Source organism: Eurosta solidaginis, chromosome 1 (assembly GCF_040869045.1).
Source record: "Eurosta solidaginis isolate ZX-2024a chromosome 1, ASM4086904v1, whole genome shotgun sequence".
In the NCBI taxonomy this organism is placed as follows: domain Eukaryota; kingdom Metazoa; phylum Arthropoda; class Insecta; order Diptera; family Tephritidae; genus Eurosta; species Eurosta solidaginis.
Genome location: NC_090319.1, coordinates 31,784,749 through 31,799,622, shown reverse-complemented (window position 1 = coordinate 31,799,622; position 14,874 = coordinate 31,784,749). Strand labels below are relative to the sequence as shown.

Genomic DNA, 14,874 nt, shown 5'->3' with positions numbered 1-14,874 from the left:
TGTAGTTTTGTTAATTTTTCATAGTATATACCTTTGAGTTGTTCATTTGTTATGTTGTTTTTGGATCCTCCAAGTTCCGATTCCGTAAGCGTTAATTTGTTGTGTATGGTAAATGACACATTGGTGTTGATTCTGTTGATTATGTGTTTAAATTGGTTGTATGTATGACTGTAACTGGAGTTGATGGGGGTTCCATTTTCCAGATCATTTTTGAGTTCCGAGTTGATGAACCATTGTTTTATTAATTCTTTTGAAGTTAGCCAAGTGGCCCTGTAGATGGGGGTAATTCGCATGCTAAGGCATATCTAGCTAGTGTGGGTGTGTTGGGAGGGACCCCTAGACATCGTCTTAGGGATTCATTTGCAATTGTTTGTCGAAGCTTTTTGGTGCATTCGCATAGCTGGTACTGGCATATTCCATTTTGGATCTGATAAAGGTTTTGTAGATATTTAGTCCAACTGCAGGTGCTAGACCGGCTTTTATTGTTGTGAGTCTGTTGAGTAAATTCTTTGCGGATTTGGTGTTGTTTTTTATGTTTTTTACGTGATCTTTGATTGATAAGCTTGCATTAATAGTTCGTCCGAGCCATTTAATTTTTTGCGTCTGTTGAATGTTTTCTCCGTTGATTTGGACGTTGTGATTTCTGTTGTTCCCTGTGGCCATGTACATGACTTGCGTTTTGCTGAAGTTAAATTTTAGGTTGAGTGAGTTGCATATTGCTTGAATTTCGTTGACTTTTGTTTCAAGCTTAAGTTTCGCCGTGTTAATGTTGTTGTCGTACACAACTATGGCAATGTCGTCTGCGAACTGGAAAACTTGTGTGCTTCGGTCCTTAATGCTGTGTAGCTTGGACGTATAAATGTTAAAGAGTGTGGGCGACAAACAACTTCCTTGAGGGAGTCCGTTATTTACTTCCACGACCTGTTTACCCAGGGTAGTCTTCGTTTGGAGAAAAAATTGTGTATCCAATTTGCTATTTTTGTGTTGATGTTAAACTCAATTAGTATATTGTGTAGGATGTCGATATTTACGCAATTATACGCATCGGTTATGTCGAGTGCGCAGAGAAAGACTTTGTATTTGTTTTTCTTTTTGGTGGCTATTAGGTGTAGCATCTCATTCAAGCACATTGTGGCCGATCTGTGTTTCCTATATGCAAAGCTTTTTGGAAGGATTATGTTGGTTTCTTCAGTGACTTTATTTAACGCGTCTTTAACCATCATATTTAAACTTTTGGCGAGAACTGAAATTAGGGGGATTGGGCGAAAGTTTTTAATATCGTTGAGATCCTTGTTTGCTTTTGGTATGGGAACTATTTGTATGTTCCTCCACGAGTCAGGAACTTCGTTGTTGTTGAACTGTGTACTGAGGGCTTTCAAAAGGGCCTCTTTTGATTCGAACGACAAGTGTTTGATCATGTTGAAGGTTATTTTGTCACATCCACCGGCTGTAGATTTTTTATTGTTCAGAGTTTTGATGAATTGGTCTATTTGAAACTCGCAGTTGTCGTTGTTATTGTAGGTGTAATTAACCCTTATGGGAGCAGTTGTTGTGCTTATTTGATTTTTGAGTGTTTCTAAATATGTTTGAATATCTTCTTCTGCCCAGTCATTTGTGCTCTTTTGTTTGCCTTTTACATTGTTAATGAAGTTCCAGGCATCTCTGGTGTTGGAACATTTGTTTATTTCCTCTATTTTGTTGGTGTAGCTTTCCTTTTTCGCCTCTTTCACAGCCTTGACCCATTCTTTTTTGGCTTCTATAGCTTCGTTCATATCAACAATTAAGTTTGTCTTATTTGCTTTTTTCCTTTTGGCAATATGTAGTCTGTATAGTTTGTTGAGTGATTCATTCCACCATGCTTTAGGTTCTCGTTTAGTTTTGTTGAGATCAATGCTGATTGTATTTTTGATTGCTTGTATGTCTTTTTGTAGGTTGTTGAAGTCACTGAAAGTAATCGAGTTTATTTTATTTAGTAACATGCTGTTTGGTATGAAGATATTTGGACTTTTCTGGATGTTGCTTATGCTGATTTTGATAGGATAGTGTATGCTGCCTCCTATGCCTACTTGAATGCATTCCCATTTAATGTTATCCTGTGGTAGACTAGTAAACGTTAGATCCAGTACTGAACCATTGTTGCTTCCGATACTGTGAGTTTTTGTCCCGTCGTTTAGACATTTTAAGTTTGTGTGTTCGATTTCCTTCTCCTCCTTCTTCCTGTGTTTCCTTTGGGTGTGTTGGTACTGTCGCCCCAATTGCAGTTGCGTGCATTGAAGTCGCCTAATAAAATTACATTGTTGTGATTGCTGAGAAAATTCAAAGCTTTATTGATTTCAGTTTCAAATGTTCTGTTGTTCATGCTTGGTGGAAAATAAGCATTGCAAATTATTGTGTTGTTGCTAAGGTTGGTGGTTTTTGCTATAATGATATCTTGATTTGTAGTATATTTAATTTTGGTAAATTTTATGCCTTTCCTGAAGCCAATGGCTACGCCTCCGTAGGCGTCGTTTCTGGTTTTTTTTTTAAAGATTGAAATTAATCAGTTTTTGATTATTTGTTTGCCCGTCGTGGGAAAAAATTTTCTGCAAGCAAACAATATCAATGTTGTTTAAATTGTTAAATTGATCAATATATGATTTGTTAGCTTTAAGACTTTGTATATTATATTGTAGTATTTGCATCATCATGATTGTGGATATTGTTATCGATTCTGTCCTTTAGATTTTTTTTGCACATGTTCCTTATTAGCCTGACTAGGGGTTCATCAGTATCTATTTCGAATTTTTTTACTAGTAGCGTGACTAGTTTTTCTATTTCTGAGACCTTGTCCCAGTTGGGGTTGAGGAAGACCGGTTGTGGCTTAGCGAGCGGAGTTTTTGGTTTCGGTTCATTTGTGGTGGTTTGTGTGGGTTGTTGTGCCACCCGACTATATTTGATTGTTGTCAATTTCCTGTTGACAATATTATCATTGTTTATTGTCGGTGTTGTTTTTCGGCTTATCGGCGGAAAACTTTCTCCATAATTGTCTAAGATCGGAAACCGGTTGTTGCTGTCGTTCGATATATTATAAATGTCATGCGCTTCTTTTTTTGAAATTTTTTTAATTGCAATTATTTCGATGATCTTTTCCTCCTTTTGCCATACGTTGCATTTGTTTTTGTTCAATGAGTTGTGCCCTTCTTCTCCACATAGAATGCAGTTGTTTGTCGTGTTGCATTGGCTGCTGCAGCCTTCCTCCTTCCCGCACATTATGCATCTGTTTTTCCCTTTGCATCCTGCCCTGGTATGCCCTAGTCTACCACAGTTAAAACATTGCCGCACTTTGGGTATGAAGTGAGTTATTTTCAGGTTCACATAAAAAAGCTCAATAGATTCTGGTAGATCGCTACCTTCGAATCCCAGTTTCACAGTAAAGGTTGGTAAAAACTTTGTCCTGTCGTCGGGGTCCCTCCTCATTAGCCTACACACTGATTTTACCGGAATGCTAGATATAATATTCTTTAAAATTTCGTCCTCTGAGAACTCAAGAGGAACTTGTCTAATAACCCCCATTGTTTCCACTAAGTTCCGTGGTATAAAGGCTTTCATGTTATTTTTGTCTAAGTTGGAATTTTCTAGACATTGGTTTGCTTGTTCGAAGGTGTGAAAGTATATTTTGTAAAGGAATCTTCCTATTGCATTTATTTTTTTAATGCCGTTTATTTCAAAGTTTTGGATTTTGTGCCATAGAAATAGGCCATTTTTCATTCGTTCATTGTTACACAGCGAGCTTTTTGATGTGTCTATTAGGACACAGAAGTCACCTCTGTGCAGTTCTGTATACTTCGCATTATATTCTTCTATTTTTTGACTGGAAGGTAGATTACCGTTTTCTGTGTTGTTAGCCGTCTTAGTATTGCTAGTCACTACATTGCCGTTTGCTTCTACTTCCATGTTTTTTTCATATTCCGCACTTTTTTGTTTGTGTCTGTGTTTGACTTTTCCAATGTCTTTGCATTTGCCGCCAAAACTTGAGCGTTTGCCGCCAATTTGGCAAAAGTACCTTTCGGCACTAGCATGCCTTGTAATGGTATTTGTATATTCTTAGTGTCGTCCGTTTTTGTTCTTTTCGGGTCGTCATCTGTACCTACTTTGGTGCGTCTGTAATATTCATTGCTCTCACTTTTGGTTTTTAGTTGTCTTTTCCTCTGGTTTTCCAACTTTTTCTGACTTCGGCCTTCTTCAAACCAATTTGCGTCAGGCTTTTCATCAGCGTTGGATTCGCCAGGTCCTTTAGACGCCGTGGCGTCGGCCATTATGTTTGTGAAACGCCTAATGTGTAAAATTTGCACTCACGTATGTCATAAACTGAGAAACTTACCAGTTAAAATTTATTTTCCCTTCACGCTGGACTGCGCACTTCACATAAGTGGTTTTCTGTTTTTTTTTTTTTTTTTTTTTCATATACTTATATTTATATTTGGTCTTTTTAATTTTTTTTTTTAAACACACTTAAAATGATTTTATTTAGTTGCACTTGGTTTGCTTTATATGTAGGAGCAACCTCCACCCTCGGTTTGATACGATGAACTTTTTTCTTAAGGCCACTACCATGAATTCGCCAACTGGAAGTTATATATGTAGCATTCCATGGAGAATGGTAAATTTTAGCAGACTTTCGCATTGCGGTCATATTAATATTCAATCCCTAGAAGGTAATGTAGTCATATCAATAGGTCCGGAAATGGTCGGGTTAGTACCTCAATGGTGCTTGTTACCGGAACGTAGATAGATAATTTATTGAGGATTGCACAGTGACTTGCACATCTCCTTCACAGCACCTCATCGTAGCCGACTTCTTTGATGAACCCTAGCAGAGTTCTTGGCCTGAGGAATTAAATGTGGGAATGCACTGGCCATGGTGAGCCCATAAACTTAGCACTACGTTTTGAGGTTGCTTCGTATTCTTGGAGTATATGGTCCGCCGTCTGCTGATTGATCACAAATCGGCATGTGTTATTCGATAGTATGCCCACTTTCTGCATACGGCTGCTCAGTCTATAATGCCCTGTAAGAAAAGCTCTTGGGATTCTTCGGTTATCTTTCGATAGGTCTATTATTGCCCTGTAGCGACTTGTGCTATAACTTCCTAACAGTAACTTAGATTGTCTCAAACCTGGCGTATTGGGCCAGTGTTCTTCTCTCTTTTCCCTCCCTTCTACTAATAAATGCCCCTGTGAGCCAACTGGCAGGAACGGCTCGGGATCGATGAGTGATGCAGTTGCTGCATCTGTTGTTGTTGTTGTAGCAGTGCTTCGCCCCACCTAATAGTTGCGACCAATCACAAATTGTCATCCTCCAACGGGATTCCAAGGAAACTTGCTGTTTCAACAGGGGTGGACCATAATGAAAGGGGTGTTAGAGGCGTTGGTTCCACATTACAATTAAAGTGATGGTTGGTGTCATGTGGGGACACATTGCAAGCGGGGCATATATTTGTATGTCGGGGTTGATTCTGGATAGGTAAGAATTTAACCTGTTACAGTATCCAGATCACAGTTGAGCTAGAGTGGCTCCCGTTTCCTTAGGGAGAGTGCGTTCCTACTCTGTTAGTTTTTTTCTTTGAGTACAGGATTCACCGGGCAATTCCTGGCATAGAGGTCCGACGCCTGTTTGCGGAGTTCACTCAGGACCTGCTTGTGTTTTTCAGCTTCATACGGCTGTGTTCTCAGTATTTCTCATAATGTAATGAGGGCGTGAACAACAAGAAGCCACAAAAGATTTGTAAAAGTTACGAGGACGTCGGGTTTTGGGATCAAGCCCAGAGCAACCTATCCGATGCAACCATCCCTTGCACGTGACACACTGACAAGAGTATGACCGTCCTAAAAAGATTCTTTTCCGGCAAACGCAGCAAAACCATTTCTAATGACCGGGGTCAGGAGAAGGACACGGATTGGGTTCGATAGCTTCCCGGAGGAGGAGAGTATGGCGCAGACCCGCTGCATGGATCTGCTGGGAGGATGATAATTTATGGGAGGGACGCAACAAACTAAACACTAGAGTCCGCCTGCTCATTACCCTGTACTCCCCTGTGGCCTGGGACCCAGTGCAACAGTACTACGTTGTGCACCCAAGGACCAGTGCTGACTTTATTTCGAACACCACAATTGCCTTTAGTGGGGCCTGACTGTCTGACTGAGTATGGCAATTGTTTCATTGGAGTATCAGCGCTGAAGGTTCAGCTTAGCGCACCAACATATGGCGAATACTTCCGCTTGTAAGCTGCTCGTATGTGCTTTTAGAGGTACTGATATTTTGGCTCTGGGTGCGGAGACTCTGGCTTCAATCCCCTCTGGCGTCTTCGAACCAGGGCCGTAGAGAGAAAATCCGGGCCCGGGACTAAAAAAATTTACGGGCCCCCTATAAAAAATCCACTAATACATTATTGATGGATTACATCAAAAAAAAATGTTTGCCACATCAACTAAATGATTTTTGGCTAAGAGCTGACAATAAAATTAACACAGAATATTTACTATTTGTTTTATTTTATAGTAACGTAGAAATAAAATTCTCTTTTAACCCATTAAGTCCTGAGCATAGAAGTGCTGGAGCGATTTCAACGAAATTTTCTGTGGCCATATAAATTAGTCCAATTAAGAATAAAAAACCAAAAAAAATTTGCGGTCCCAACCTATTGCGGTGGTAAGGCACGTTGCGTACACGCAACGTTAGGCCTTAATGATATACAAATTTTTTATTTTAAGTTCATTTTATTTTTAAAAGAAAATTCAAAAGCAGTGAATAAAATATATTTATGTTGAAAGTAAATAAAATATGTTTTAATAATTTGGTAAAAATTTAAAGAACGTGACATCAGGAGGAAAAAGCTTTGAAGAGATTTACAAGGTATAATCGAAACAGCTGTCGCCTTGTCCGTCCTGATGTCACGTTGTTTAAATTTTTCCCAAATTATTAAATAAAAATTATAAATTAAAAATTGCTTCAATTAAAAGTTTTCATACATTTAAAAGCAATGAGACCAGTCCCCGCTTAATTCACAAAAATATGTTTTTATTGTGATATTTCTCAAAACATTTTGGATGTAGCCCGATTTCACATGTATTGCATACATATTTGGTTTGATTTGTGCAAGATCGATAGCGTAAACGCTTTTCTGTAAAAACAGGTAGGTGAACCAAGCGAGGCTTTTTTGGAGCAGTGCTGTCAGCTTGTTTGCGTTTAAGCTTCCTTACAGGAGCTTGAAACAAATTTTCCACAACAAAAACTCGAAACTCTAGCTGTCCCATACTAGGCGCGTTTTCCAGTTTTTCCAACAGACAGTGTATTGTCCTGGCATTCACCATTGCTGAATCTAGTGCATTTGTTATAAGTGTCCAATACCGTTTTTTCCACGAATGCGAATTCTGTAATTGCTCATTGCGTTGTCAAAAAGGTCCACATCACCCGTGTTTCTATTACACTCATGTATAGGAAATGGGATCGATATTCCGTGTTTTTTCACCTTTCTATCATATGGATTTACTTTATTAGTAGCGCTTTTCTCCAAATGATTGTAAAGAATAGTCACCACAGAATTATCGTTCCACCATACTGCATTAATTTTATTATTTTTATCGAATTCATGGACACTGGATCCACGAGGAGTTTTCTTGAACTTTTTAATATCTGTAAGTTCTGCACCACCAGCTCGATTTTCACGCACAGTAACCCATTGTAGTTAGTTGAGATATAAACTTATAAGATATGAAAAAGTTGTCAAACAAAATTCGGTGTTGGTTTCGCTTACACGTGTCAATATTTTCAAGAAGTTGTAACACAATAGACTGGCCAAGTCCTAAGTTTGTACCTCTGATAAATGAAGCCCCGGAATAGGATATAAAAGCAAGCAGGTATCCCTCTGCGGGACATAGACAAAAGTATTCGTATCCAAATCGAATCGGTTTGGATTTGTAAATTTTTTTACATGAATTCCTGCCGAATTATGCTATCATTTGTTCATCTAATCCCGCAAGGGTTTAGTGTTTCTAAAATTCAGACGGTTACATATTGCACCACCACCGTCGTGGTGTGATGGTAGCGTGCTTCGCATAAGATCCCGGGTTCACACCCCTGGCAAAGCAACATCAAAATTTTACGAACAAGTTATTTCAATTAGAAGAAAAGTTTTCTAAGCGAAGTCGCCCCTCGGCAGTGTTTGGCAAGAACTCCGAGTGTATTTCTGTCATGAAAAGCTCGCAGTGAAAACTCATCTGCCTTGCAGATGCCGTTCGGAGTCGGCATAAAACAGGTAGATCCCGGCCTGCTTGCTGGAAAAAATCCTCGTCCACATCTTCTGTGTCACTAACTGCATCTACAGTCTCAGGCGGCAGCAATATCATATCAACTGAATCCGCGTTTTTTATATTATTTTCGACTTCATCCTCCTCGTCCGATTCATTAACTATATTTTCTATTTCTCTTTTAGATAAATATTTTTTAGAAAACATTTTGCAAAGAAAGAACGTCACACTCTTTCATAACAGAAAAGGTAAATAAAGAGTATCAGCTGCTCACAGGGCTGAGTGCTACCGATGGAAAAAATGCATAGCGTTAAGTCCTAACGTTGCATTTGCGCAACGTAAACTTTTAATTTAATATATTTGCTATATGTTGCAATATAAACTTTGCCAAAATTTATTTTCAGGTAATTTGCTAAGACAAAACACTGTTAACAAGGAGATTTTTTTTTACTTTTAAATCGAAAGTATTTTTTAATAATTTAAGAAAAAACACCAAAAAAATTGCGGGAATTCAAACGAATATAAATGTGTATAAATCTTTACTAGATTCAAATATAAGTATAACACATTTTAAATAAGTTCACTTTTATTAAATTTTAGTTGTTTTTTCGTAAAATTTTCTTAAAATCTTTGTAATATATGAGAAGTCGCAAACGTTGCGCAAACGCAACGTGCCGGGCTTAATGGGTTAACAGTCACATATTATTTCAAATAATCCTTTCTAGTTATTTGGTAACATTTTCATACATTTCTGATAAATTTAATGATGATTATAAATTTTAATTATTCAATATAGAATGTTCGGATATCAAAGAGTGGCTTTACTTGCTTTTTTCGCTGCAAAATTTTTTATAATAATATCAAAATTTAACTGTCTTGCCAAAACGGATGCAACACAAAGCGTGGCAAGTCCTAAAACTCGCTCTTTAGATGAACACGATCTATGAAAGTCTTTCATTCTTGAAAGGACGCTGAAGGAACGTCCTGCACTAGATACAGTGACAGGTAAAGTGCAAAAGGTACGTAAACCAATACAAAAGTTGGGGAAAATTGTATACATATTTTGAAAATAGACGGCATTTAGCAATTCCAATGGTGACAGACCTTTATCAAAATTTGCTTCGTAAATGTGTTTCAAGTGAACTATTTCACATTCTAAGCTTTGAGAAATATCCAACTTGTATTTTTCGACAAATTTTGCTGCGCTCGCCCGAACCGTAGTTTCATCCATGTCTTAAATTGCCACAAAAAGGAAAACTTTTCGTTCAAATTTCTCATAGCTGCAAATCGTTCAGTAATGCAAGTGATTACCGAATCAACGATCACCAAGAATATATTGTTTTTGAAATCAGACTCTGAATCATCCGTAATCATTTCATTTAAATTATCTTCAGAACGCCTTTTGGGTTTTCTCTATCGAATGTCCGGAAACTTTGGCGAGATGTCCAATTGAATAGCAACTGTTTTGCATTCGTTTAAAATTGTTTCCCATTGGTTCCTGATCAACTTCAAATCAGCTAATAAGGCATCTAGATGTCGGACCTCAACATCTGTGGTGGCGTCTCTCGCTTGGAGGACCACGCTTCTTTGATTAATGGTAGGGTTTTGAACCAAATTGAGGACAGCAAGATACATTCGAACTTGTTGATGTACTTGAGAATGCCAGTAACATCGCCGTATGCTTGCGCAGCCAAATTTGGCTTTTGGCTGAAAGACTATGAAGAGAGCTAAGTACATTTTTTTGAGGATGTCACATCGTTGTGAAGTGCTGCCGAAGAAAATAATTGCAGCCGTACAACATTCTGCAGCATCAACACCACATAAATTGATAGCGTTTTCTTTTCTGAAATAAATTGTTGCCTAAGTAAATGGTAATACTCTACCCCATCGGGTTAGGGGGTCAGAATATACCCGTGGTAGGTATGCCTGTCGTATGCGTAAGAGGGGACTAAAATATCAGATTCCAGGGGCTGTGTAGCGCAACCCTGCAGGTTGCCAGCGCAATATATAGCTTCCCCAAACCTAATTGTCAACCTCACCTATCCGCGGCGAATCCTGTTTCACTAACAGACGCGGCTCTGGCGACCCCAAGCTCCTCATGGAACTTGGGATGGGGAGGGAAGGGATGGCCTGAATGTTTAATGTGGTCACATAAATCGTTCCCGAGATGGTCGGGCTAGCACCTTAATGGTGCTGTGGTACCGGAGCGTACCGGATCTGTATCCGGAAAAGGGCCATCACATCGATAATACTCCTCAAAGCCTTCGGGGAGCAACCTTATCGCTACAACAACAACAACAACAACAATAGAGTTACTCCTACCCCAGAAAATGGTCAACATTTATAGTGCATACAAAGAACATTTCAACTCACCAAATTCACTCATATTAACAGAGTATATGTGGAACTTAAGAGCGAATTGAGAGTTTCACAAAGTTGCACTGCCACACCGCCATTTTATACAGGGTAAAAGTGTAACGCTTTTGCGTTGCGAGCAGGCAAGAATTTTCACAAAAGAACGAAATACCCCGTAAAGGCGTTGCCTGTTTTTTAGAATAGAACAACAACGCTTGCGTAACACTTTATCCAGAAAAGAAAACGCTATCATAGCTGCGGATTGCACAAGGCGAGTAATCAGCATTCGAGTTTTTGTCGAGAATGTGACGTAGTGCTCCGTTGTAAGCTCCTTTCATATTGGCGCCGTTATCCTACCCTTGTGCACGACAATCTTCAATCATGTATGGCAAATTAGATCAGCGATTTTCTGAGCAGTTTTTTGGTTACAATTCACGAAAGCCAAAATCTATTCTGGAATTGTAAATTTGTTGCTTTCGAATTGAAATGGAGTGAGCGAAAAATGAACGTAATCAACGTGACTAGCATCAACGATAATAGCAAAATACTTAGCTTTCTTGCCTTTGATCTAATATAGTTTCCCTCACATGCTTTGCACAAATTTCTATAAACTCGTTCTGAATGTCTGGGGAAAGATAGTGAACTTGTAAACGTTTGTGCTGCTATTGTGAAATCCTAACTTTCTCCAAATGATCTCTAAGTATCGGATCATAATGGCTTATGAGATCTTAGATGCCCAAAAAATGTCAATCCTTTCGCTTATTGAAAAAAAAATAGTGTCCAAAATTCTATATAAAATTTCTTTCCACTTTTGAGTTTCAGTGATTAGCTGTTCATTGATAAGTGTATGAATTGTAGCCTCCTTTAGAATTAGGTTTTGTAAAGATCGCCATTGAATATAACATTTAAAGTGATCTTCAGTATTTTCGTGTGATGGCAGTTTAGCGTATAGCTTATTCCATACCTGGAATTTCGAATATTCGCCAGGACAACAAATTTTAGGTCGATTTAAAGTATTGGTGCTTAACAGACGACATGGTAGGCAATAAAAAGCACTGCTACTGGCACTCCACACCAACCAGTGACGCTCCGCTTTCTCTCCATTTGGCAAGATTCTGTTTAACAACGAGGTAGGAAATGCCTCGTCATGACAATCACGTGGAAAAATAACAGGGCACTTTTGATGACCTCGACGAATTATTTCGTTGACTTCTTCAGATCGCAAAAACTCATTATTCACGGTACCGATATCGAAGTCTTTTAAATAATCTAGACTTTGATACAGAGTTGGTGGTATTGTTGGAAGGCTTTTTGAAGATGAACCTTCATCAGTGTTACCACGAAAACTTATACATATATTTTTGTTTGATGTTTTTATTGTCTCCTCACTGTTCGAGGGACCAGGTAAAAAATCATTATCAATATTCGTTGCTTTTGAAATTCGGCTTAAAATTTCCACAATGAACAACTAAAGACTCTCCTGAATTAAAAAGAATGTCTTAGTACCTCTAAATCGCGGGCCCCTGAGAAATATCGTGCCCTGCGCTTTCCAGGCTAAGGCTCCAGTTATTAGGAGTGATAAAGCTGTCAGATCTAGAAGCAGCAAGTGGCTTAAGTCCTAGGAAGCTTCTAGTATTTGTCAAGAGGACGGAGTTTTTTATAACATAGGTCCTGGTTCTTGATAGGGTTTTCAGCTTGGTCGTTAAAACAAACTTCTGGTAACACTACGGACTCATTCAGTCTATGTGAGATCCTCATGAACCGGCCACTTCAACCTAACCTATATTTTGTGTTTTGGTTTTTACTTTAGAATCTACCGGTTAAGTAAGCGATGTCAGCTAACTAAGCGCCTTCAAATGTAGATCCATAAGGAACATGAGATCGCCAGAGCCTCGGCTGTTAAAGAAACAGGATTCGCCATGGGTAGGTGACGTTGACAATTGGGTTGGAGAGGCTATATATTGCGCTGGCAACCCATTGAAAGGATTGCGCTACATAACCCCTTGAATCAATTTGGTATTTTAGTTGCCTCTTACGACAGGCATAGCTACCACGGGTATACTCTAAGCCCACTAACCCACTGGAGCCATGAGAAGCGTGAGTGCACTTTGGGTGTCGCAAGGCAAGTTCCGTCGTGCCTGGTGTTGTTGGGTGAGCGGCCAGGCAAGGCAGCAGGGTACACATGCACCATTCAGGAGGATACCCTCGCTGAGCCCAGAAAATCTGGGAAAATTAGATGTACTGCTCTGATCCAGCAAACGAGTATGTTCTGTACTGGCATATGATAAACTTGCAGACAACCAAACGTTTACTTTCCTGTCCAAAAGGGAATTGGTGCTCGGCACTGCTGCTAAAGAAGAATAGACGTAGTCATATCAATTCGTTCCCGGGTTACTCGGGGAAAGCAGTTTTAGCAGTACTTTGCCCGTTTCAATTTGCACATCCATTCAAAGAACTTCGCATAATGGATTAAACAGTCATCTGCATTTATTCGTTTTTGTTTTTGTAGCACGCCTAATTTACTATCTATTACCCCAACATCTATCAATTATCCCTTGTTATAATCTTCGGGTACCCCCGCTACCGGAAGGTGCCTTGGCATGGTGGAGGTTCACTTGAATTTACTTTACAGGTCCTGATTCTGGTTATCTGAAATCCCCTTGAGTATCTTGTATTTATTAAGCACTTCCGGTTATATTAAAAACTTATTATCTATCCTTACTGATATTCGTTTCTTTTTCATTCTAGGTAATTCGATTTGACGATGTGGGCATAGCAATATTCCAGCTGTGGCTGTAAGAAGAACGTACATTTGCTCAAACTACAACAAAACTGCGACAACTGTCCCTCGGCCATTTTAGTATCACATATAAGGCCCTATCACGCATATTATGGGAAAGGGTAAAGTTCAAAGGCTCAACATCACCTGCAAATCGACTTTGATAGCACGAAATGGGACTGCATATATTACGGTATTATATCTACAACACTCATATCTATGCAAACTGATACCAAATGTACAGGTTTACAAGTATGATATGTATGAGAGGGAAACAATTTCTTTCCCTTTCTAAAAGCCTTCCGCGATTTACGACCAGATTGACTGAATTTTGGTATGTATGCGTGTCGGGTATTTGACGCTTGCCCCGCGACTATCAAATAAAAAGCCATCAATCAACATTTGCATTGAGAAACCGTAGCGTTCGGACGTGAATATGTCGTCATCGGATGATGACTTTTTTTTACTTGCAACTACAGCAGTTTTATTAAATAATAAAAAAATTTATAAACATTTTATTAAATAATAATAAAAGCTTTACATTCCATAAAGCTGGTAAACATTGATAATTTTCAATAAATTTTAATATGAATTGCAGTTCTTCCGCGCACTTGTTCATTTTGAATGTCGACACAAACTAAATACAACACTGCGTTTTGTCAATCACACCCCGCGACTATCAAATAAGCTAGCGTCAAATGAAAAAATCAAAAATTTTTGATTTTCATCAACGTGTAGCCGACAACAAATACGTGTGTCACGAAGCCACCCGACTGCACTAACACACACAAAATTCAGTCAATCAGGTTGTAAATCGCGGAAGGCTTTAACACACGGCAGTTTGACATTTCGGTCAGTGTCAAACTAGCGTGGAACATGAGTTTTGACACTGAACGAAGTGTCAAAATTACCGGGGTTGCTTCGTCGAAAGCGACACAGGGAAGCAAAAAAGGGATTGAAATATCAGATATGGGTTGCTGTGATGGTAAATTTGTTTGAACGAATTTAGTAGGAAATTTTAAGTGCACCCATATAGGTCCTTCAGAAAATTATAAAAAAGTCTTCAATTGGGGTATCTGAGGACGAGTAGTTATTCCAGTATTAAGAATACAAACACGGGAGTTAAGTTTTTCTACCCGTTCAAAAGTTCTCCGCGAAAAACAGTTTGAAACAGAGGTCGACTGCGATAACCCGTCCAAAAAAGCGGAAAGAAAAATGAAAAGACGCGTTTTGTCCTGTTATCAATAGTCCAAAGGCGGAAAAGTATTCGAATTATTGGAAGCGAGGCAAAACGCGTCATTAATACCTCCCCCGACGGTTTTGGTCGTGTTTTGGCAATCGTCCCCAGTAATAAAGTTTCACAATTTGTTAATTATAATTGTCCAAAACATATGGATTTTAAAGAGAGATGTAATTAAGTGCTCCTTTGAAAATAAATAAGGATATTTCTTTGTA

The 14,874-nt window shown here is 38.8% G+C and overlaps 1 protein-coding gene across 1 annotated transcript in view; it reads left to right on the top strand.

Moving 5' to 3' along the window:
• The window catches only part of LOC137250954 (serine/threonine-protein phosphatase alpha-1 isoform), a 100,404-nt gene extending 86,790 nt beyond the window's left edge, over positions 1 to 13,614 (top strand). The window contains exon 7 of the mRNA XM_067784750.1: positions 13,389 to 13,614. Within this exon, the coding sequence (XP_067640851.1) occupies positions 13,389 to 13,402 (14 nt within the window). The 3' untranslated portion in view covers positions 13,403 to 13,614. The remainder of the gene's footprint in view (positions 1 to 13,388) is intronic.
• The last annotated feature ends 1,260 nt before the right edge of the window (positions 13,615 to 14,874 follow it).